This window comes from Zingiber officinale, chromosome 4A, assembly GCF_018446385.1.
Source record: "Zingiber officinale cultivar Zhangliang chromosome 4A, Zo_v1.1, whole genome shotgun sequence".
Lineage (NCBI taxonomy): Eukaryota > Viridiplantae > Streptophyta > Magnoliopsida > Zingiberales > Zingiberaceae > Zingiber > Zingiber officinale.
In genome coordinates this window covers 30,849,849-30,871,230 of record NC_055992.1, presented here as the reverse complement: position 1 = coordinate 30,871,230, position 21,382 = coordinate 30,849,849, and the positions used below count along the sequence as shown (strand labels likewise).

General features: G+C 36.0%; 1 protein-coding gene across 1 annotated transcript; it reads left to right on the top strand.

Annotated features, from left to right (window-relative positions):
• The first annotated feature begins 499 nt into the window (after nucleotides 1–499).
• On the top strand, nucleotides 500–21,253 carry LOC121969775 (GATA transcription factor 26-like). The gene is made up of 8 exons (XM_042520017.1): nucleotides 500–1,069; nucleotides 3,366–3,728; nucleotides 12,396–12,807; nucleotides 12,968–13,040; nucleotides 13,139–13,242; nucleotides 13,319–13,502; nucleotides 13,582–13,666; nucleotides 20,630–21,253. The coding sequence occupies exons 1-8, from the start codon at nucleotides 1,030–1,032 to the stop codon at nucleotides 21,019–21,021; spliced, it is 1,653 nt and encodes a 550-aa protein (XP_042375951.1). The 5' UTR covers nucleotides 500–1,029; the 3' UTR covers nucleotides 21,022–21,253.
• The last annotated feature ends 129 nt before the right edge of the window (nucleotides 21,254–21,382 follow it).

The window sequence follows — 21,382 nt, the reverse complement described above, 5'->3', positions numbered from 1 at the left end:
TATTTTTTTAATTATCAAAAAGGTATTTTATTTTTATTTTTTTTTATGAAAAGGATGTCTTCTCCCTGATAATCATGAATATTTATCTTTTTATCTTCTAATACCGTTATTATTATTATTTTTCATCTAAATTCTGATTGGATGCATGGTATTAATTATAAAATTATTATATTTTAATTGAATCTTGTAACAGTTACGAAATCATAATTATTATAATTTGATTTATAATTATAATAGTTACAAAATTAGTTGTTATAGTGGTTAGAATGTAAATGCTTTTTAACGTATGTATTATAATAATTATAATTTTATAATGGACTAATTGAAAATTTAAATAAAAAATAATAATAAAAATAATACTAAAATCAAAGAGGATAAATGTACATAATAAAATAGTGCAAAGGAACGCCCTTTTAAGAAAAAATAAACGTATTTTTGAATTTTTTTTATATTTTATTTTGTTTTATTTATATTTGTTTGTTAAGTTTTCAGCATGCAACGTAAGGTTTAACTTTACCATTTCGTCGTTTCGTTGAGAGTCGACGGCAAAAGCAAAATAGAAGAGGAAAGGAAAAGGAAAAAGCCTCCGACCGTCTGTTCGCGTCACCTGCTCTCCTTTTCTCCCACCTTTAATTTGATCGCCCATTGGCTTCTCTCTTCGGATTTCCCATTCTCCAGTCTACTCTTCCGCCTCCCCCCTGGAATTTCCATTCCTCTTCCCATACCCTCATTTCTTCCTCCCATCTCCTTTCCCTTTCTCCTTGCGCCTTCTTGAGCTGGAGAGAAGAATTTTCGAGTCTTGTGTTGAAAAAAGGGATTTGGCTTTGCTATTACTTTCTTGCGAGAGCTTTAAGAACTTTCACTGATGTTGTTCAAGCGCTTTCAACAAGATACTAAATAAAAATTCCTAAATTTAGAATATATTCTCACATAAAGAATCATTTTTTTGGTTTTCCTTCCTTTTTCCTGCCTCTTCTGTGTGGATTTCCTTTGGGATTAACGAAGGGAAGAGGAAACGGAAGCATAGGAATGGGAAAGCGAGGACCTTGCTGCCATTGTGGAGTCACAAGTGAGCTCCTCTCTGTTTTTTTTCTCCCTTTCTCTTTGGTATCTTCGTCCTGCATCTCTGATTTTTCTTTTGTTTGTGTTGTTTTTTGGTGAACCTCTTTAAATTGTGAAACTGTGTTTCTGGACTGAGGTCTAATTGTACGTCTCTAATCGTTGGCTTGTTGTTCTCTCCATTAAATTTCTCTTGGATTCGTTACTTTCCCGGATTGCAATGGAAAACTATTATAGATGTTCTGTGATCTATGAGGCTTCATGTTGATACTTCTGGAGTAAAATGGATTATGAGGTGTTTACTTTTTTACTTTGAGCGCTTTGCATATTTTCTCTCTTTGTCCGTCTACTATGAAATTTAGTTTTGAGAGTTTCCCACAGCTTCTCAGGAGCAATCTATATCTAGCAAAAACTGTAATCCAAAAAACAGAATTATGAAGTGGCTATGTATATTATTCTGTATGTAAGACTGGTCTGCAATAGATGCTGCAAATTTCCTGGAGATTTTATGTTTTTTTTTCCTGCTTCCTACGGCAGTCATCAAGAAAATTAGCCATCCTCTTGGAGTGACTTCATATCGTGTTTCACTTATCTATATAGCATGGAAACTTGTTGAAATCTCAGACATACAACTATGTGGACTCATACATTGTCATAGAAAAAAGTATATGGCTAAATGAAATTAGTTCCTTCATAGCACAGGCCTCATGCTGAAACTGCTACTTGCTACCTATGATTGAAAAACCCAAGGACCTTGCAATGAGCAACTTTACAAAAAACATTCTGATTCAATGTATCCTAAGTGAAATTTAATTACATGCTTCTAGTCATTTTCAACCTGAACTGAATATAGAATGGCAAGGATTAAACAAGAGAGGTGGAGTTTTTTCTGGGTATTTGCTTTATTTCTTGCACACATTTTATTAAAGAGTGTGTCTCATGTTATGTTTGTCTAGAAATGCCAGTTTCTAGCTCTAGAAGGTTGTTTAGTTAAGCAATGTTTTGCTTTTTCTTCTCCATTTTGATAATTCCCCTTGATAATATAACTATAATTTGTTTTATTATCATGATCAAACATCTCAACTACTTCAGAAATTTAGTAAAAAGATAACAAGTGTTAATTGTTATCATTCATGTGTTTTTTTTTCCATTACCGAGGATCTTCTTTTCTTGATAGTTATTTCATACCATGCTATGGCTGCACATATAGTTCATTATATGAGATATTACACACAGAAATGTAGATTATAAATCATATTCATGAAATTATAGTATATTTTCAATTCATCTATTTCTCTAAACATTATTAAAGGATCATTGAGAAAACCAGGGACTTGGCAATTTATCATTATTTTTATTACTATTGGAAAAATAGATATAGACTCAACAATTCCAGATTAGGCAGGGGACTTGTTAGTTTCAAAAGGATTTACCAAATCATGGTTTTTTTGTTTTATATTAAACTCTTGGACAAAAATATCACATGTATTCCTTGCTCAAATTTTTGGTTGTTTGATGGGTAGAGTGCAATTAATTCTACCTATCTGCTTCTATCATTGAACACACATATGTTTGCCTAAGAACGAAGCACCTAGTTTGTGTTTGATGTAAGTAAAGTTGCTACATAATTAATTCAATAGAGCAGGTGGCAGCAGAAGGGGAGCCAAGCTCAAACTAGGAAACACCCATTCAATCCAATCAGAAGGCCACACATGTCACACTGCAAATTGATCATAATTGGCCCATAGTGCTCATGTGCTGACCCATGGTCACAAGGTTAACCACCTCGAGGCCTTTAAATGATAACTGAGACATTGAAAGAATGAAGGGTGATGTGGAGCTTGCTCTAACACTATTTCAGACCCAAGACTGACCTGACGTTATAATGCCAAGAGCCCAAAGACAGTTTGGTCAAAGTTCTTCACAGGCCCTTACACTTCCTTTGAACTCCTTACAGTTCAGGCGAGCTGTGAAGGTCAACAGTAATGCGACTTGGATTACACCTTGATTAAACTCTATGGTTTGCTTTCTTGACCAGATCTTGTGTCAGACCTGTTGGCCATGTGCCAGCATGTTGTAATCCAACCATAATTGTGTTCATTCCTAAACACAACAGTCTGATCTTTGTTTCAATCTATTATCTTATGTTTTTGTCTTTCATTTTACTTTTACTTGTTGTATAAGGAAAAAATGAATCTTGTTCCAACAAAAAAATTGCATCTTAAAGCCACTATTATTAGCAGCATTTCTAAGTAATAGAATCTGTCACTAAGCATCTTATGCTAACTGAAGCTTAATGTTGATAGGCACCCCTCTCTGGAGGAATGGACCACCTGAGAAACCAGTTTTATGCAATGCATGTGGTTCCAGGTGGAGAACCAAGGGTTCATTGACAAACTATATACCACTCCATGCTCGTGAAGTTATTGACTCTGATGGGTTAAATGGTTCAATAAAAAGAAGTATAACCTTCAAACTCAAAGAACAGAAGTTTCCGAAAACAACACAACACAAACGTAAATTGCCAAATGAATGTGACATGCAGTATTGTGATCAGAACTTCTGCAAGTTCGAGGGTGATACAAGCAATCGATCCAGTTCTGGGTCAGCTATATCAGGTTCAGACAGCTGTTTATATTTTGCTACTGATGATGCCAGCAATTTAACAGGTATTCTCTAAAGTGTTGTAAACATCATGACTGTCCTGAGTTCCTCTTCAGGCAATACATTATTACTTGATTGACTGATTAAATGCTACTTTATTCTACATTTTTGTTCCATTTCTAGCAGCATCAGTGATAAACTACAACTAACAATTTTAGATTTTACATTTCACCTTCTTGAATTTTCTTTTATCCTTACTACTGTTTAGATGTGATTCGTTCCCAGATTTGTATTGCTTGACATCCCTCACATATGGTCCATATAGCAAGGACACAATTAGCAAAGCATGTGAATGGACCAGCAGCTAGATGTTATGCTATCTATGGAGTATATGAATTATGCATTGTCTTTCATGATAACTGTGGTATTTGTGTCCTTTTATTGTTTTTTGATACTTTGATTTCAGGACCTCTTTGGATGATTAGATCGCAAAATCACCAATGTGCTTTTCTTATGTGCAGTATTCCACACTCTATATTCATCTTTCATGATCTTTTTTCTTCTTTACAACTCTAGGAAAGTATATACTTTTTCATGTTAGTTCTTTTCAAGCATCATGTCTTTCACTTATTGTGAAATGATTCCTTTATTCTTTTACATCCATAATCAATCATTGCTCTGAGGTGTTAAGGAAAGATTCAAAGATCCTTTGAGTGATAATTGTTAGGACCAAATGACTGACCTAAAGAGGGGTGAATAATGAATGTTACTGATTGCTTATAAGCACTTGCTGAAATGTTAGCTCTGGTTGTTCATACAAAACACAATGTAAATAAAAGGAAAACACAAGCAAACCTAATAATACATTGATGTAATGTGGTTCGGTGGTCTTGATGCCTACTCCACGACCTATCAACCATTCAGGTGGATCACCAAATAGCCACTACACTTTCTCCTTCATGAAATTCTTTTGAAGATAGAAAAACCTCTTACAAATCACTTGGGAGTTTTTCAAGTGAGCATAATAGAAAGTTAAAAAATGAATTTAGAGAGCTAAAAATTCACTTAGAATATTATGGGAAAAGCTAGCCTCCAATTCTCCATCTGTTTCTCCCTTTATAGTTTTTTTTAGTATATTACCATCCAACAACCGACTGAAATTTTTTTATCAAATGATCGTTCCAATGTTGCTGGTAGCATATCAATAGTTGTCACTTTATCAACGACTTCACGTTGGCACAATAATAGTAGTCGATTGGAATTTGTAATCAGCTAATTGATCCATGAGTAATCCACTTAATAGTTCTCTTTATCAACGACTTCGCGCTGGCACAATAGTAGTTGTCGATTAGAATTTGTAATCAGTCAATTGATCCATAAGTAATCCACTTATTGATCGACTCTGCCATGAGGAAAGTCATTTTCGTCATTAGGTGATCATCCTGAGTCGACAACATTAGTCGACTGATAACCAATATAAGTTGAACAGTCAACTACATTTCTATGAACCGATTAAAGCTTCAAAATTTCCTCATTTAGGATTTGAAATTTGGAGTTTCATCAATCCATAGATCTAGTCCATTAGTCAACTAGACCAATAACTATGAACAAAATCACTTTTTTTTTTTATTGTTGAGTCCACGACACAACCATTAGACTAGCATGTGTTAGCCTATGTTGAGATCTTACCCTTGTCCTAGTACATTCTTTCAACACTTAACTCCTATGGAGTAATATATGCCTCGAAGTCATCTTCTAACCTTTTTGGCCCCACGTCCTTTGAATGCACTTGAACCCTCTACTTCTCTCCGTGCTATCCTTCACATATTTGCCTTTGAAGTTTGCTTCCTTTGCTCCTCTTCAATGCTCCTTATCCTTCGAATGCTCTACGCTATCCTTCACTAATTTCCAGGGATCTTGAGCCATCAGATGTCCATCAACCTTGGTTGTGCCAAGTCATCTTCATATGTATTCCTCTAAGTCATGCAAGACTCAAATTCACATATCAAAACCAATACAATCCTAACTTAAACTCTTTACCCACACATTAAACTTATGTTCCGAATCATCAAGGTCGGTGATCCTGTCTGAAAATTGAAGAGATGGTGCGTTGGTAATGGTGGCTTGGTTGTTGACTAGGAGAGGACTCTTTACTCCGAGAAGAGGTTTCCCTTAGACCCTAAGCACACTTAATTTTTCAAATTTTATCAAATTTTAAATCTTTAAAAGATCTACTTACCTTTCTTACCATATATGCCTCCTCGTTATTACTTATGGATGAGTAGATGATTTGGATGATGATTTTGGTGTAGTATCTTCTTCCATTTGTCCTTTTTTACTACGGGAGCAACTCCCTTTGATCTATGAGTCTCTAGGTCTTCTTCTAAACCTACAAATCTTGTTTCATGTAATGCCATAGTTACATCAAAGTCATCCAAACTACATAGAATCCTTGATATATAAAAAGAATCTATCATGGGCATCCATTGTAAAGTTCTTGGAAAGTCATTGATAACACTTCTAAGCTTGTTAAGATTGGAAATTGTTTCTCCAATGCTCATCAAATTGTTTATTAATTCCTTGATCCGTACATGAAGACTTGCTACCTTCTCCCCTTTCTCCAACTTTAGGTTGTTGATTTGTGATCTTAGGAGGTCTCTTCTTGTCGATTTTGCCTTTGTGCCTTCATGAATTTCTACCAACCTATCCCATAACTCCTTTTCACACTCATCTTTCAACTGGGTTGATTTAATGAGTAGGGATCATGCTCAATGGATGATGTTCGACTTTTGAATTTACCATGTACTACTCCCTTTGCTTCTTGATCTATTTACTATCTTCTAATTCTTCCCTCTTTTTGTCCATAGGTATTTTCAAAACCATACAGCATGATTAGCAACATACCAAAATCTGTTTTAAAAAAATATCTCTATTCTTCTCTTCCACATTGAAAATTTGCCTTCGAACTTAGGTGGATGAATGTTGGAACTAGGCATCTTTTCTTTGTGCTTTCTTGACGATTAGTCTGATGAAAAGCTCCTTGGCTCTAATATTAATTGTTAAGACCAGATGAAATGTTAGTTAACAAATACTTGCTGAAATCCTAGCTCGGTTAATTCATACAAAACACAACAGAAATAAAAGAAAAACATGAGCAAACCAATAATACAATGATGTAACGTGGTTCGGCAACCTTAGATCCTACTCCACAACCTATCAATTCTAGGTGCAACACCCTAAATAGTTACTATACATTCTCCTTCTCAGAAATGACTCCTTCCACACAGACATTGTAAATGCATGATTAGTGGACTCACTAGTCAACTCACCCACAAACAAAATCATTTGGTTTGCAAGTTGATTGCCCCTAGTCGATGGCATCAGTTGATTGTCAACTGATTGATAACCAATATTAGGTGACTAGTATTACCACGAACCAATGAACTAGTTGTACTCCAAAATATTCTCATTTGGGGTTTGGAGTTTCACAGGGCATCACTTCTATTCGATCACCGAGTCCACAACTCAGCTATTAAGGGTATAGTACCAGTTGATTGGTACACCGACTCTAATCATTTCTAAGGTGAACTTCGCATATGTTGGCATCCTTCCCTTTATCAAGTACATTCTTCAACGCTCAACTCCTCCATAGTTATACTTATCTTGAAGTCATCTTCCAATAGGCCCCACATTCTTTGGATGCATTCGTGCGCTCAGCTTCTCTAGATGCCATCCTTCGTGCCTTTGCATTTGAAGTCCACTTCCATGGCTCCTTTCTAATGCTCCTTCTCCAATAATCTTTTAGATGCTCTACGCCATGCCCCCACAGACTGACACAGTTGGTACATGCACATGGTGTTGTTGCAATAGGTCATGGGGTTAGTTTCTAGCATGTGCAAAATGCATTGTGGGACTTGACCCCTCATGCGAAGTCCCCTGTGATTTACTTTCCTTCTAGATCGCATGGGGCAATCTTGGAGGACCCTCGGGTGAGGATTATCACCTTTCGCTGCATTAGATGCTCTACACCATCCTTTACCGATATCCACGGGCCTCAAGCAATCAAATGCCCATTAACCTTGGCCGCACCAAGTCATCTCCATGAGTATTCTTCCAAGTCTCACAAAACTCAAATACTCACTTTAAAACCAAGGCAATCCTAAACTCTTTGCATGCACATTAAAACCTATGATTGTTCCCCATCACCAAGAAGGCCAATTGCACTTAATAATAACATGGTGGTGTAAAACTTTTGTTCCAATGATTAATTATAATTTTAGAAAGATGTATAATATAATAAATCCCTTCCCCTGACTGACTGCCGTTTACATTCCTTTCATGATGTTTGTTGGAAAGATTAATGAGTTTTGTTTATCATATTTTTTGTGTTATTTTTAAATATGAATTCTGCAAGATAAATGAACAGTGATAATTTTTATTTAATTAAACAGATCCTATTCTTGTCATTTGTGAGTTGTCACCAAAAACTTGTTACACACCGCAAGTGTATGGTTACATCGTTAGTAATACAAAGAATATCGAATCCACATGGACTGATTATAACCACTAAAGATGTCTCAAAGCGGGTTAACTAAACAATCGAATCAAAAGATTATACAACAACAACAACAACCCTATCTCCTATTATATCATCATCTATATTTAAATATATTTTATCTTGTTTTATTGTTGCTAACCAAGTCTTTTTGGTCTTCCTCTTCCTCGTTTGATATGCATATTTATCATAGTTTCACATTTTTATAGAACTTACCTTTAAGTTTAAGAGGTACTTTACGGTCACATAAACACCTAACGCTTCCCTCCATTTCACCCATCCTGCCAGATTCTATGTAAGACATCTCTCTCAATCCCTCCATCATTTTGTAAAAATGATCCTAAATATTTAAATCGCTCGGTTCTGGGCAACTCGTCCTCTCCTATCTTAACAATTGTTTCATTACTTCTAATATTGCTAAACTTAAATTCCATATATTCTTTTTAATCTACTAAGCTTAAACCTTTCCCTTCTAGTGTTTCCTCCAAGATTCTAGCTTAGCATTTACTCCTTCACGTGTCTCATCTACCAAAATGAGTTCATCCATAATTAGTGTAAAAGATAGGGACTTAGAGTGATCCTTGATGTAACCCTATCTTTATTGAAATGCTTCAATTACTCCTGGTCGTTACATCCTCGTACGTATCCTTAATTAGTTCAATATATATTACGCTAACACCTCTCTTTTCTAAAATTAGCCATATAATTTCTCTTGGGACTCTATCATACGCTTTTTCTAAGTCAATGAATACCAGTAGATCTTGTTTTTGCTCCATATTTTTCAATTAATTGTCCGACCTTCCAAACATAAACCCAAATTGATTTTCCCATCTGGTCTCCTTCCTTAATTTTTTCTATTACTTTTCCCAAAGTTTCATAGATGACTCATTAGTTTAATACCCTATAGTTTGCACAATTTTGTACGTCTCCTTATTCTTATATAAGGAACTAGAGTACTTATCCTCCATCGATCGGCATTTGTTTCGTTTTCAATATCATGTTAAATAATTTTGTAAGCCATTCAATACCTTGTTTCCTAAGCACTTCCACACCTCTATCGGAATATCATCAGTTTTTCCATTGTGCATCTCATTTAAAGTTTGTTTTACTTCAAGTTAATTCTAAAAATTAAAATTTCACTTTATTTGACCTAATTAAATTACCTAAGTTAAGTTGGTCTCTAAACCTTCATTAAAAGTTGATGAAAATACCTCTTCCACCGCTCTTTTATTTCTCCATCGCTACTAATACCTATTACATTCATCTTTAATACATTTTATTTGACTAAGATCTCTTGTTTTCTCTTCTCTCACTTTCCACTATTTCTATAAACGTCTCTTTCTCCTTCTTTGTATCCAATTTTGATATAACCGTTCAAAAGTTTCATTTTTTCTTCACTCACCACTTTCTTAGGCTATTGTATATTTTTAAGTTTTCTCATTCTTACAAATATATAATTCCTTATAAGCTATTCGCTTTTTCTTTTCTCTTGGACTTTCTCATTCCACCACCAAGATTCTTTACTTCGTGGTGCATGTCGCGGACACTCTTAGCTACTATTTTAACTTTGATACCATCTTATCCCACGTTGTATTAGAGTCATCATATTTCACCTAATGCTTGTACTCTTATCTTCTCCTTAAATATACGTTGCTTCCATCCTTTAACTTCCATCACTTAATTCTAGGAATCGTATATATTTTCTTTATCGATACTATGTTTAAGGCGTATATCCAACACTACCACCCTATGTTGGGTAGTTAATCTTTACAAATCTTTCTATCCTTCTTCCTAATCATAAGAAAGTCAATTTCGATTTATTATTCCACTTTTGAACGTGACTAAGTGTTCTTCTCTTTTCTTAAAAATATCGCAAAATCTAATATAGTTTTCCTTCCTCATTCCTCGCTCCAAACTCATAGCTCCCAACTCTCTCATATTCCTCATTTTTCACTCCGATACCCCATTTAGATCACCTCCTATTAAAATCCTTTCATTGGTGAAATATTTTGTAATATTTCATCTAAGTCCTCCCAAAACCTTAATTTGGTAGCTTCATCTAATCTTACTTGTAGTGCATATACGCTAATTCTTTCGTTACTATTATCTTAAGAGCTATAATTCTATCCCTTTCTAACTACTCCTACAACTTCATCCTTTAACAAACTATCTACATACTCACCCATTCTCTTTCTAGTGTACACACAAAATATTAATTTTTCTCCTAATCATCATATCTACTACCTCCATTGATTTACCAGTGAGAGTTCCTATGTTCCAAGTTCCAAATCTTAGATTATTAGTTTTCCTATCATATTTGTTCTTATCTAACCTATCGTGTGAGAACTCTTGCCTATTTAACACTACACCCAAGTTCTCATGGAGATATAGCAGTCCTTGCTGAGACGTTACAGTCGGACCCTGTAACGCGAACTCTTGCATATTTATCACTACACCCGAGTTCTGGAGATGTAGCGGTCCTTGCCGAGACATTACAGTCGGACCTTGCAACGCGTTCCTTCCGGGGAACATCCTAGCATTAACACAATAGTTTAATGGATTCATTCATGAAATATTTGCCATAGTTTGACGCTGGCTGGCAACCTAACGCAACCCTCCTCCTTTATCCGGGCTTGGGACCGGCCATGACCGGTCATCATGGGCGGAGTTAATCAAAAGATTATATGATCTAAAAAACAATTAAAGAATAGAAGTAAAGGTTAAATTCAGAAACTTAGTTTTGTTAAGGTTCTAGGAGATTTGGTTTCTCTGTGATACTCATTAATGTGAAACGATCTACCAATCCTATCTTCAATTGAAATGTATTTGTAAGAAGTCATCGGTTATTTCCTGCAGAAAACACTGGTCAAAGACTCTTATCTAAACCTTAAGCAATCAAATAGTTATGATCCCTTGAAGCCTGTTTAATGGGGCAGCTCTGTCACGACGCCCCGCGGTCATACAACATAGAAACACATCACTAATCAATTCACATTGAGATATAGAATTCAGCACATCAATCCATCCTACTTCTTTGTAGGTTCTTGCTTCACCCCTCAAAGTAATCCCCTAAATGTCCGTTTAACGGTTACGTCATCAGTAATAAAAAGATATCGTATCCACAGGGACTGTTGATTAAACACTAGTTAACTTCGCACGGTGAATTATCTAGACAATCGAAAGGTGGTTAACAAATGCTAGGAAAAGAAATAGAAGAGAAAAGAGAGAGAGTAGAGAGAGAGAGAGAATGAGCGTAGTGAATGGAGGATGATAGATTCTAGTATTTTGGTTTCCTTGTAATGCTAGGTGATGTTACATAGATTGCTTAGTTCCTATCCTCTATATTCATGCTCTTGTAGGAAGTTAGATTCATTACTGACTCTCCCCTGTAGTGGATAAGCCGGCATGATCTCCTACTCTATGTCCTATGCTACTAAATGGAAATGAATCCTATGAAGTCCGTTTAATGGGGCAGCCCTGTCACGACGCCCCGCGGTTATACAACATAGAAATACACTAACACACAATAACATAGAGATAGAAATAGTGATTATGCCCGATCCCCTACTTGTGGAGATTTGCTTCTCCTTTCAATGTGATACCCTAAACGTCCGTTTAATGAGACAACCCTGTCACGACGCCCCGCGGTCATACGATCTAGGGTATCCCCTCTACGGGATTAACAATTCTACACAACCATTTGATAAAACATGCAAAAGATATAAACAAGATTCACACACACTTTACATCAAACATGAACAAGACATCAACAAGTCATTGAATAGAAACATGGCAAATCTACATAGTTTTATATCACCATCACATCACAAATACTTCCTACATCCTAGATTTAGAGATCTACTCCATTGCTAAGGAAGAACAACCCCAAAACATAAAGTAAAGCATACATACAACCCTAGATTTGAGAAGAAGGGGAACAAGAGATGTTTGCCGATGATTCCGATGTCTTGGGGATGCCTCCTTGCTTCGGAGATGGACGGATCTTGGGTTTGGGACTTTGTCCCTCTCCTTGGGAAAAGGGTTCTACATAGTTTCCATATGCTTGAAATTGATCGTAATGGTTTTGCTTATGGAGCTCCTTGTTAATGTAATATTAGGCTCTAAAATATCAGCTCAATCTGTGCACATAGTTATTTAAGTTCAACTGCTCTTTCAGGTTCGGTGCAGTCAAATATTTGTGATTCTTTAGCGCCTTCTAAGAAGACATTTGTTACTCGCCCCAAACTTTCTGTTGAAAAACTGACAAAAGAATTATATTCCATATGGCATGAACAACAAGCATCTAATCTGTCCAGAACCTCAGAAGATGATCTACTTTACAGCAGCATTACCCCTCTCGGTTCTTTTGAGATTGGGTATGGAAGTGTACTCATTAAAAATACAAATTCAAAAACAATAGATGATGAATCAGAAGCTAGCTCATTTCCAGTGGATAAATCATTCTTTACCAATGAGGCTTATTCAGATTCAGCTTTTCTTCCCATAGATACTAAAAACAAAGGAATTGTCACTCCTGGTGCTGACACAGTGAAGTCCACGTTACAAATGGTCCATGCGAATGCTAAAAGGTACCTTCTTGCATTTGTAGAAGAAAAGCATGTGTTTTTATCTCCAGTCCATGCTCCTCAGGCTTGACCTCTTTGAAAAGCTACTCTTCAATGAACTCTTGGATCTTGGACCATAATATCATTTGCGGTTTAACATTCATGTTTTGCCTATTTTGTGCAGAGCTAAAGTGATGTATAATAAGTTTGTTTCCTTGAAAGATAGAGATTCTCCCCTAATCTATACAGATTTAAATGTAAGGATATAATTTTATAATGGTAATATCAGTGCTTTACAGAATGATATTTTTTGTAGTGTAATAGCTGAAATCTTATTGGCCATTTTACCTTGTAGTTTTTTATCAACTCTGAGGGTTTCATGAAATACTTAACACACGAGGAACAAAAACAGTTGATGAAGTACCTACCATCTACAGACATTGCCAAAACTCCTGAAAGGTTGGTTCCATTTTTAGCTTTATTCATTGAGGTTAAGTTTCTATCAAGTTCTGATACTACCTTGTTGATATGGCAGTCTCAATAGCATGTTTACTAGTCCCCAATTCTTAGCGACACTATCTTGCTTCCAGCAATTGCTTCAAGAAGGCATTTTGGATCTCTCCTTCGCTGGAGCCACGGCCGAAGAGTGTAAGATATTGAGGAGGCTGCTATTACAAAACTCCACCAATCGGTGGTTAGAGAGCTATCAAAAAATAAAGGTAAAAGGAATATTTTTTTTGAGAAACAAAATGTTGACAATTCATCTCCCGACTGACAAATAATGATTCATTGCTGTAGGATGCAGTGTTAAAAAAGATAAATGGAGGAAATGACACATCAGCCACTAAAAGGAAGCATGACAAGCAGAACCAGAATCATTCAGGTTCAGTTTTATGCGTCTACTAAAAGTAAACTGTAATATTTTTCTTTTAGTGAAGGGAAGGCCAATTGCCTACCCACCAATATTTTAAAATAGGAGAAATAAAGAGAGACATATGACTATGCACAATTTTATAGCTAGCATGAAATTAGTTACGCACACCAAATAGGGGATACAATCATTATACATTTACTTACATCAAATAAAGAACATCTCAGTTAATCATATAACAACAACAATCAAACTTTTATCTCACTAAGTGAGGTCGGCTACATGGATCTTCTTATGTTACCGAGTTTGATTCCCTACTATATTATCATCTATATTTAAATTTAAATAAATTTTATCTTGTTTTATCGTTACTATTCAAGTCTTTTTTTGATCTTCCTCTTCCTATATTAATGTGCATATTTGTCATGCTCTCTTATCACCTAATTGGGACATTTATTGGATGCCTAAGTACATGTCAAAAGTATCTTAAACGTGTTTCTTAGAGTTTTCTTTCAATTGACACAACCTCAACTTTCTCTTTAATGTCCTAGTTTCTTTTCCTATCCATCCTCATATGCTTGCACATCTACTTTAACATTTTCATCTCTGCGATTCTCATCTTTTGCCAATGTATTTGCTTCATAACCCAACATTCAGCTCATAACATAGTATATCTAACAATTGTTTTGTAATTTTCTTTTAAGTTTTAGAAGTACCTAACAATTACAAAGAACATATGGACTCTCTTCCATTTTAACCATTTCTGTTTGTATCCTATGTAAACATCTCTATCAATCCCTCCATCCTTTTACAAAAACCATTTCGATCAACTCTATTTTTTTTGCTAAAATGATCCTAAATACTTAAAACTATCATTTACAAGGAACTCATTATTTCTTAACTTAACAATTGTGTTGTTATGTCTAATACTACTAAACTTAACTTCCATATATATTGTCTTTACTCTATTAAGTTTAAAGCCTTTTTTTGCTTCTCGTGATGTTCACCAAAATTTAATTTAGTATTTACTCCCTTACAGGTCTCATCGACCAAAATAAAAACATCTGTAAACAACTTGCACTATGGTAACGTATTTTGGACATGTCTAGTAGCTCATCCTTGACTAGTGTAAAAAGGCGTGGGCTTAGAGTTGATGCTTAGTGAAACTCTATCTTTATAGAAAATGCTTCAATTAATCCGTTCGGGGCCTTCACTTTTGTCATTTCATCCTCTTATATATTCTTAATTTTTTTCAATAAACGCAACGTTAACATCTTTTTTTTCAAGAATTTTCTATTTAATTTTTCTCATAACTTTGTCTTATGTTTTTTCTAAGTAATAAATACGACTTATAAGTCTTCTTTTCTTGTACTTTTCAATTAATTGTAAAAGAAGATGTATAGTTTTCTTGCATGAATCCAAATTGCTTTTCAGTCTCCTTGGTCTCCTTTCAGAATATTTTTTTTCAATCACTCTTTTTCAAAATTTTATGGTATGACTCATTAGCTTAATACTTCTATAATTCGTATAATTTTGCATGTCTCATGCTTTTTTATAAGGGGATTAGTTATCCTTTATTAATTAGACATTTTCTTTGTTTTTAATATTAGATTAAATAATTATAAGTCATTTAATATCCTACTTCCCTAGGTACTTTTCTATCTCTATTAAAATATTATTCGGTCCAACTGCTTCGAGAAGTAACCTCGGGAGAACTTGTTGAACTGATTGTGCCACAAGAGCGGGGATTCAATAGCAAATTCGTCTTTCATTTTCTTTTCTTTGATCGTACTTATCTACAATCATTAGCATTACGAAAAATAGAAAATAGGAACAACACAGTAAGACAAGGACACAACACTAACCCCTAGGTTCCTGCTCTATAGCCTGGAGTCCTACTATAAGCATCATTACTTTTCTCCTTATCGAACACCTTTCAGAGGCAAACAAATCTCTTACAAAGTATAAAGTCCTCTTCTTACAACAATACAACCAAATATTAGAAATGCAAATATATACAATAATAATGATGCAACAAATAAAGATTACAAGAACTTGATCATGCTCTCTAACAACCTTGGAATGCAATAACACTCACTCTAGAACCACCCTGAACGAATCTCCCAAAGACCTCTATGTTTTGAGACGTGCAACCCATAAAATTTTATCTTCATTACTATCAGTGGACTACTATGATTGATATGACTGATATAGTAGGAAATGACAAGCTCACATCTTTAGGATCCTTATTAATCACTTCCTGAAATAACCATCAGTCGACTCGACTGTGTATTAAGAAGTCGACTTCTGAACCATCTGTTCATTCTAGGAAAATATCAATCGACTCCAACAGTTGGCTAAACACTTTTCTGTACTTTTCTGTTTGATCCTGAATTATTCCAATTGACTTCCCAAGTCGACTTATAAACTCTAGTCAATCTACGAAGCCATCAGTCAGTTGACTACCCAAGTCGACTCAATAATCTTCTATTCGTTTTAGATTAACATAGTGTTTTCTGTATGAAAATATCATTAGTCTACCTTAGTTGACTAATTGACCTTTTATTCGTGTTTAGGTGGAAAGCACTATTCATGATGGAAACTCTGTTCATTCAGTCAATTCATGAAATCCACTAAAGGCACTCTTCATGTTGAACATACCATTCACATCGAATTCTCTCATGCTAAGAGATCTCTGTCTCTAGGACTTCATCGGATGCTTAGTATAGGTCGACCTCGACTTACTAGGATTTCATCCTTTCTTAGTATTGAGTTGACCTTAACCTACTAGAACTTTACCTATTTCCCCGCCTTGGGTCACCCTTGACCTGCCATTGCTAGAACTTCTATTGCCTAAAATTCTCTTCTTTAGGGCCAAACATTTAGTCATCGTTGACCTGTCAGGATTTCATCCTTTGCTAAGCATCTAGTCTTTCATGACTTGCCTGAACTTCCATCAAATGTTTGGCATCCACTCCTTTATGACCTATAAGGACTTACCTTTATATGCCCGATATCCAATCCTCCATGACATGTTAGGACTTTAACTCACATGCTTAATATTCAGTCCTTCATGATCACATACTTGATATTCGATCCTCGATGACCTACAAGATTTCCCTTTACATGCCTAACATCTAGTTACCCTTAACATTTTAGGACTTTCGTCGCCAACATCTACTAGACTTTAATTACCCTTGTTTAGTCAACTGTGACAAAGTTGGACTTCTATCTATTAAGCATTAAGTTAGCCTTGACCAGTGGTCAATTGCACCAATAAAGCTAGTGGGTGGTGAGTGTGTGGGGTCGGTTAGGGGATACACAACAACTGGATGATGATTGGCGGTCACCTCTAGAGCCGCTTGGGCGACCTTCTACCGAGTTTGTGGACAGGGTGTATAAGCCGCCAGGGAGGAGGCAAGGGGCCTCGGGGCGAGGAGGTAGAGCGCAGAGAACCAAACGGAGCAAGGTAGCGGGCGCCTCGCTTGATGTCCCCCTCTTCCGCTTTGGGATGGTCTTGGCTACGAGACGCAACCTGAAGTGGTTCCACAATTGGTTGTGTAGAAGGCAAGCTACATCACATTTGGCGAAGTGTCTCCACAATAAGGGGAAAGGACAAATGGCTTCAATAACATCTAGGTCTGGTAAGGAAGGAAGCGCCTCTACCCAAGTAGTAGAAAATTAAAAGGGGGCCGAGGGGCAAAGATGGAAAAATAGGTTCTTCCACCCTTTGTAAAAGTAGACATGCCGTCCAAGAATTGGCAGTCTGGTCTAGCCATTAAACACATCAAGTTTGACCATCTTTAGCCACTATAGGGAGTGATAGGCAGTAGGGGTAAGGGAAATCTTGAGAGACCGAAACACTACGACTACCCCTGCTAAAATACAGAAGTTAGGGGCAAATTCGTTTAAGGAGACTCAAAAATAGGAGAAAAGATCACAGTAGAAGGAAGAGGTTGACAAGCGAAGATCGCTCTCAAATTGACCCACAAAGAAAGTCGACGTCGGGAGTAGGGTGATGACAGTCAATAGGGTTGGGAAGGATTAGATGAACACCCTTTAAGATGTAATCGTTATGGTGGATGATGAAATTGTGGGAAAGGGACAAGAGGATGACAAATGTTGTGAAGTCATCAAATGGTGTCACTAGGAGCACTACTTGCTTAAGATTTAAAAAAGGAAGGCTTAGGAAAGCAAGGTAGGCCATACGGGGCCCCTCTGATTGCACAGGCATTTGAAGTTGTTCACTGAGCATTCCCAAGTCCCAAACATAAAGCAACACTCAAACTTTCTCGAATCAGACTTCATTCAATTTCACTCAGTTTGATTAAAAGGAGAGATTCGTGATACTCGAGGATAATATCCCTAGCCACATGACAACCAGTCAGCTGCGGTAGGAGAAGGCTATAGCAGAAGTAGGGTTAGCCCAAGCAAGCTATAAATAGGTAAGGTCGCAGCCGGAGAAGCAAAAGCAGGGGCAAACCATAGCAGGGCATGGTCTTCCCTAGTTAGTCCTATCCATGGACACACCCCTCAGACAGTGGTCTATACTCTTAGATATCGTTATCTCCACCGCCCAAGGTGGAAGAATAACAGGTAAATTCCTTAGTTGGTAAGAGGATCTTTTTCTTCTTCCCTCATTCCCCTTCTATAATCTTTGTATTTTCATATCTTCTTACACCCACTTACCATCTCTAGTCACTAACATAAGCATCGAAGGGGCTTTGCCAGACACTTCCGACGCCCTCTAACAAGTGCTACTCTGTCCAGGTCGACCGGGGTGTTAGCAAGAGGCTTTGTCAGCTACAACCAACAAGGAGTAGATTTTTGCAACTTTAGTTGTTAACTTTTCTTCGAGAATAATCTTGCAATTTTCATAAATTTTTCTATTTTTCTTCCCGACCCTAAGAAAAGTCAATTTATGTCTTATTGTTCCTTCTTTTGAATATAATCAGTTTTTTTTTTAAAATGTATTAGTTATTATAAGACGACCCCACCTAGTAGCATAATACTTGGATGTTGTTGGTTGTTATTGTATTACTTATTATCACTTCATATGCTATCGTGAAATCTAACAAAACTTTTCTTCATTTCTTATTCCAAAACCATAGCCTCCATCCACCCTATCAAATTCCTCATTCTTACTCTACATGCCTATTTTGATCTCTTACTATTAAAATTATCTCGTTTGTTGAAATTTGTTTGTACCATCTCTTCTAGGCCTTTCCTACTCTTACTTAAGGTGGATATATATTAATTACATTAATGATTTTTTTTACTACCATATTTTGAGAGCTATAATGGTATATTCCTTGTTAACTATTATTACTTCGTCTCTTAACAAACTATCTATAAAAATACCTATTGTATTTCTTGTGTACCATAATTTAAAATCGTGAGATATCTATCATCTTTGTTTTCTCCCCTACATATTTTGTTTTTTATAAATACAAAATATTAATTCTTCTCTTAATCATCGTAGCTAACATAGGGCATGAGAATTCTTATATATTTAACGTTACACTTAAGTTCTCATGGAGATGTAATTAGGAACAATCTAGCATTTATGCAATAGTTTAATGAATTCATACATAACATTTGCCTAGGCTGGCTAGCAACCCAACGCAAGCCCTCCTTTATCTGAGGTTTGACTATAGTGGAGTTTATTCGTCATTGGCGGAATTTCTCTTATTTTTAAAAATTAATAATTTAATCTATTTGGGGTAGCATATACTGTTGGAAAGTTGCTTATGAAGGGGAGCTTTGACGCAATGGTAAACTTATTGTCGTGTGATCTAGAGGTCGTTCGAGTCTCAGCAACAACCTCTTGCAAAGCAAGGTAAGGCTGCGTACAATAAATACTTCCCCGAAACCCCGCATTGGCAGGAGTTTTGTACATCGAGCTACCCTTTTATATGCTGTTGGAACTTGAAAGATTCTCATGGTTGTGTACGATTAGCAATATAGATCATAGTTTTGGTAACCGTGCAAAAGTTAATATACTAGATATGAGAAAATTGATATAGATGGGTTAAAGTAGATAGTGGAAGCCCCTATATATCATAAAAAGATATAAAAGATTAAGAACATAAGACATGTTCAAAGATCATTGAGGTATTTTATAGTTAGACAAGTTGCATCAGTTAGATTTATTCTTCTCAAGTGGAAAAATAGGAGGGTAGGAAAAAGGAAGAAAAGGAACACAAGAATAGATTCATGACCTGAGCAAGTTGTACACTAAGTAAAAGAAGAGCCTTATTGGGTATGTAGACAAAAGTAGAAGTGAAAAGAAAGGGAAAAAAATTTGACTACTTTAAGAGAACAAGATTAAATTTCATTCATCAATTCCTCAATTTTATTATTGGAAACTTAGGCAAAAGTGGAGGAAAGTGATGTTTGTGTCTCTATAGTCTCTGGCTTGCAGATCCTTGGATGGAAGTGGAATATAGAAAGATGTGATTCCTTTTCATTTTGTGCACCCTTCTTTTGGACATTTGTCTTCCTCTCCTACATCCTTCCAATCAATCAAGAGTTGAACTGATACTTAACATGATTAAAAGAATAGTGAAATGATTTTTGATTGATATTGATATGATCTTTGCATCATTCTTAATGAAGGGATTAATTTTTCTTTTTAATTTTAATGTTTTTGCTCTCATAGGTTTTGAGGTCAATTCCCGACGGGTGCAAAATCTTTTGTTGGGTGTCTGACCTCTTTCATACAAAGGGCACTGTCTTAGGGCAAAATGTTATTTATATCTTGTTGTGAAGCCGGCGATACTAAGCCGTTTGGGGTGAATAATATCACCTTAATAAAGGGATTAATTCAATGTAGCAATGTCAGATAATTGTAACATAGGATTGTTTTTGTTTTTAATTTTTTTTGTTATGTTCCTCCATTGAGATTGTTAGTTCTGAACTATATAATGAGCTTGTTTATCCTACTACTGTTAATGGTCGTGTCTCTAATTCCAGATCTGAAAAGGACCATGAGAAGCCCCAAAAGAGTCTGCAGACCAGGGGGCATGAATCCTCCTTCAAAATGCTCAACTATGTTTGGTTCCAGTATAATCAACCAAATAACTGATGAGTCAGAAAACTTTGCAGACAATGACGTGGCTTGCTTCAGTCCTAAAACACTTGATTCAGGTCTGTCTGATAAGAGCAACACCATGCAGTCTTTTATGCAGTTCATTTCTGACAGCTCCGAAGGTGACTTGATTCCGGATTTACCTACAAGCACATCATTTCCAGAAGCAGAATTGTACCATCCATGGAAGAAGAAACCAAACCCAAATGGATCGCTAGCTGCAAGTGTAGTTGACATCCCTGACAAACCGACTTCAAGTTTCAGCAACAAAGTCTGAAATCAATAAACCTTGTGTAGCAAAATCTCTCGTTTCTCTTTGAACATAATCGAAGAACTTTTCATGAATGATGTTTGTTAACATCCTGTCTTGGTTTCCCTAAAGAATATGTGGTTTAACTGATTTTGAGAATGCTGAAAAACAAGTCTGAATGGCAAGACACTTCTATTTCTTGTATAGCCTGGCAACATAAGTGTAATATACCTCAGGAGAGAAGTTTGTATTTTGTATAGACAGGTGTGTTGGAATTCTATAGGGTTGCTGTAGGAGTTATACACAAAGCTCTTTTGATGCTTAAGGAAAGATGGTGTTATGAACATAATAAAATGGTAATGAAGAAGTATGTAAGATAAGATAATTA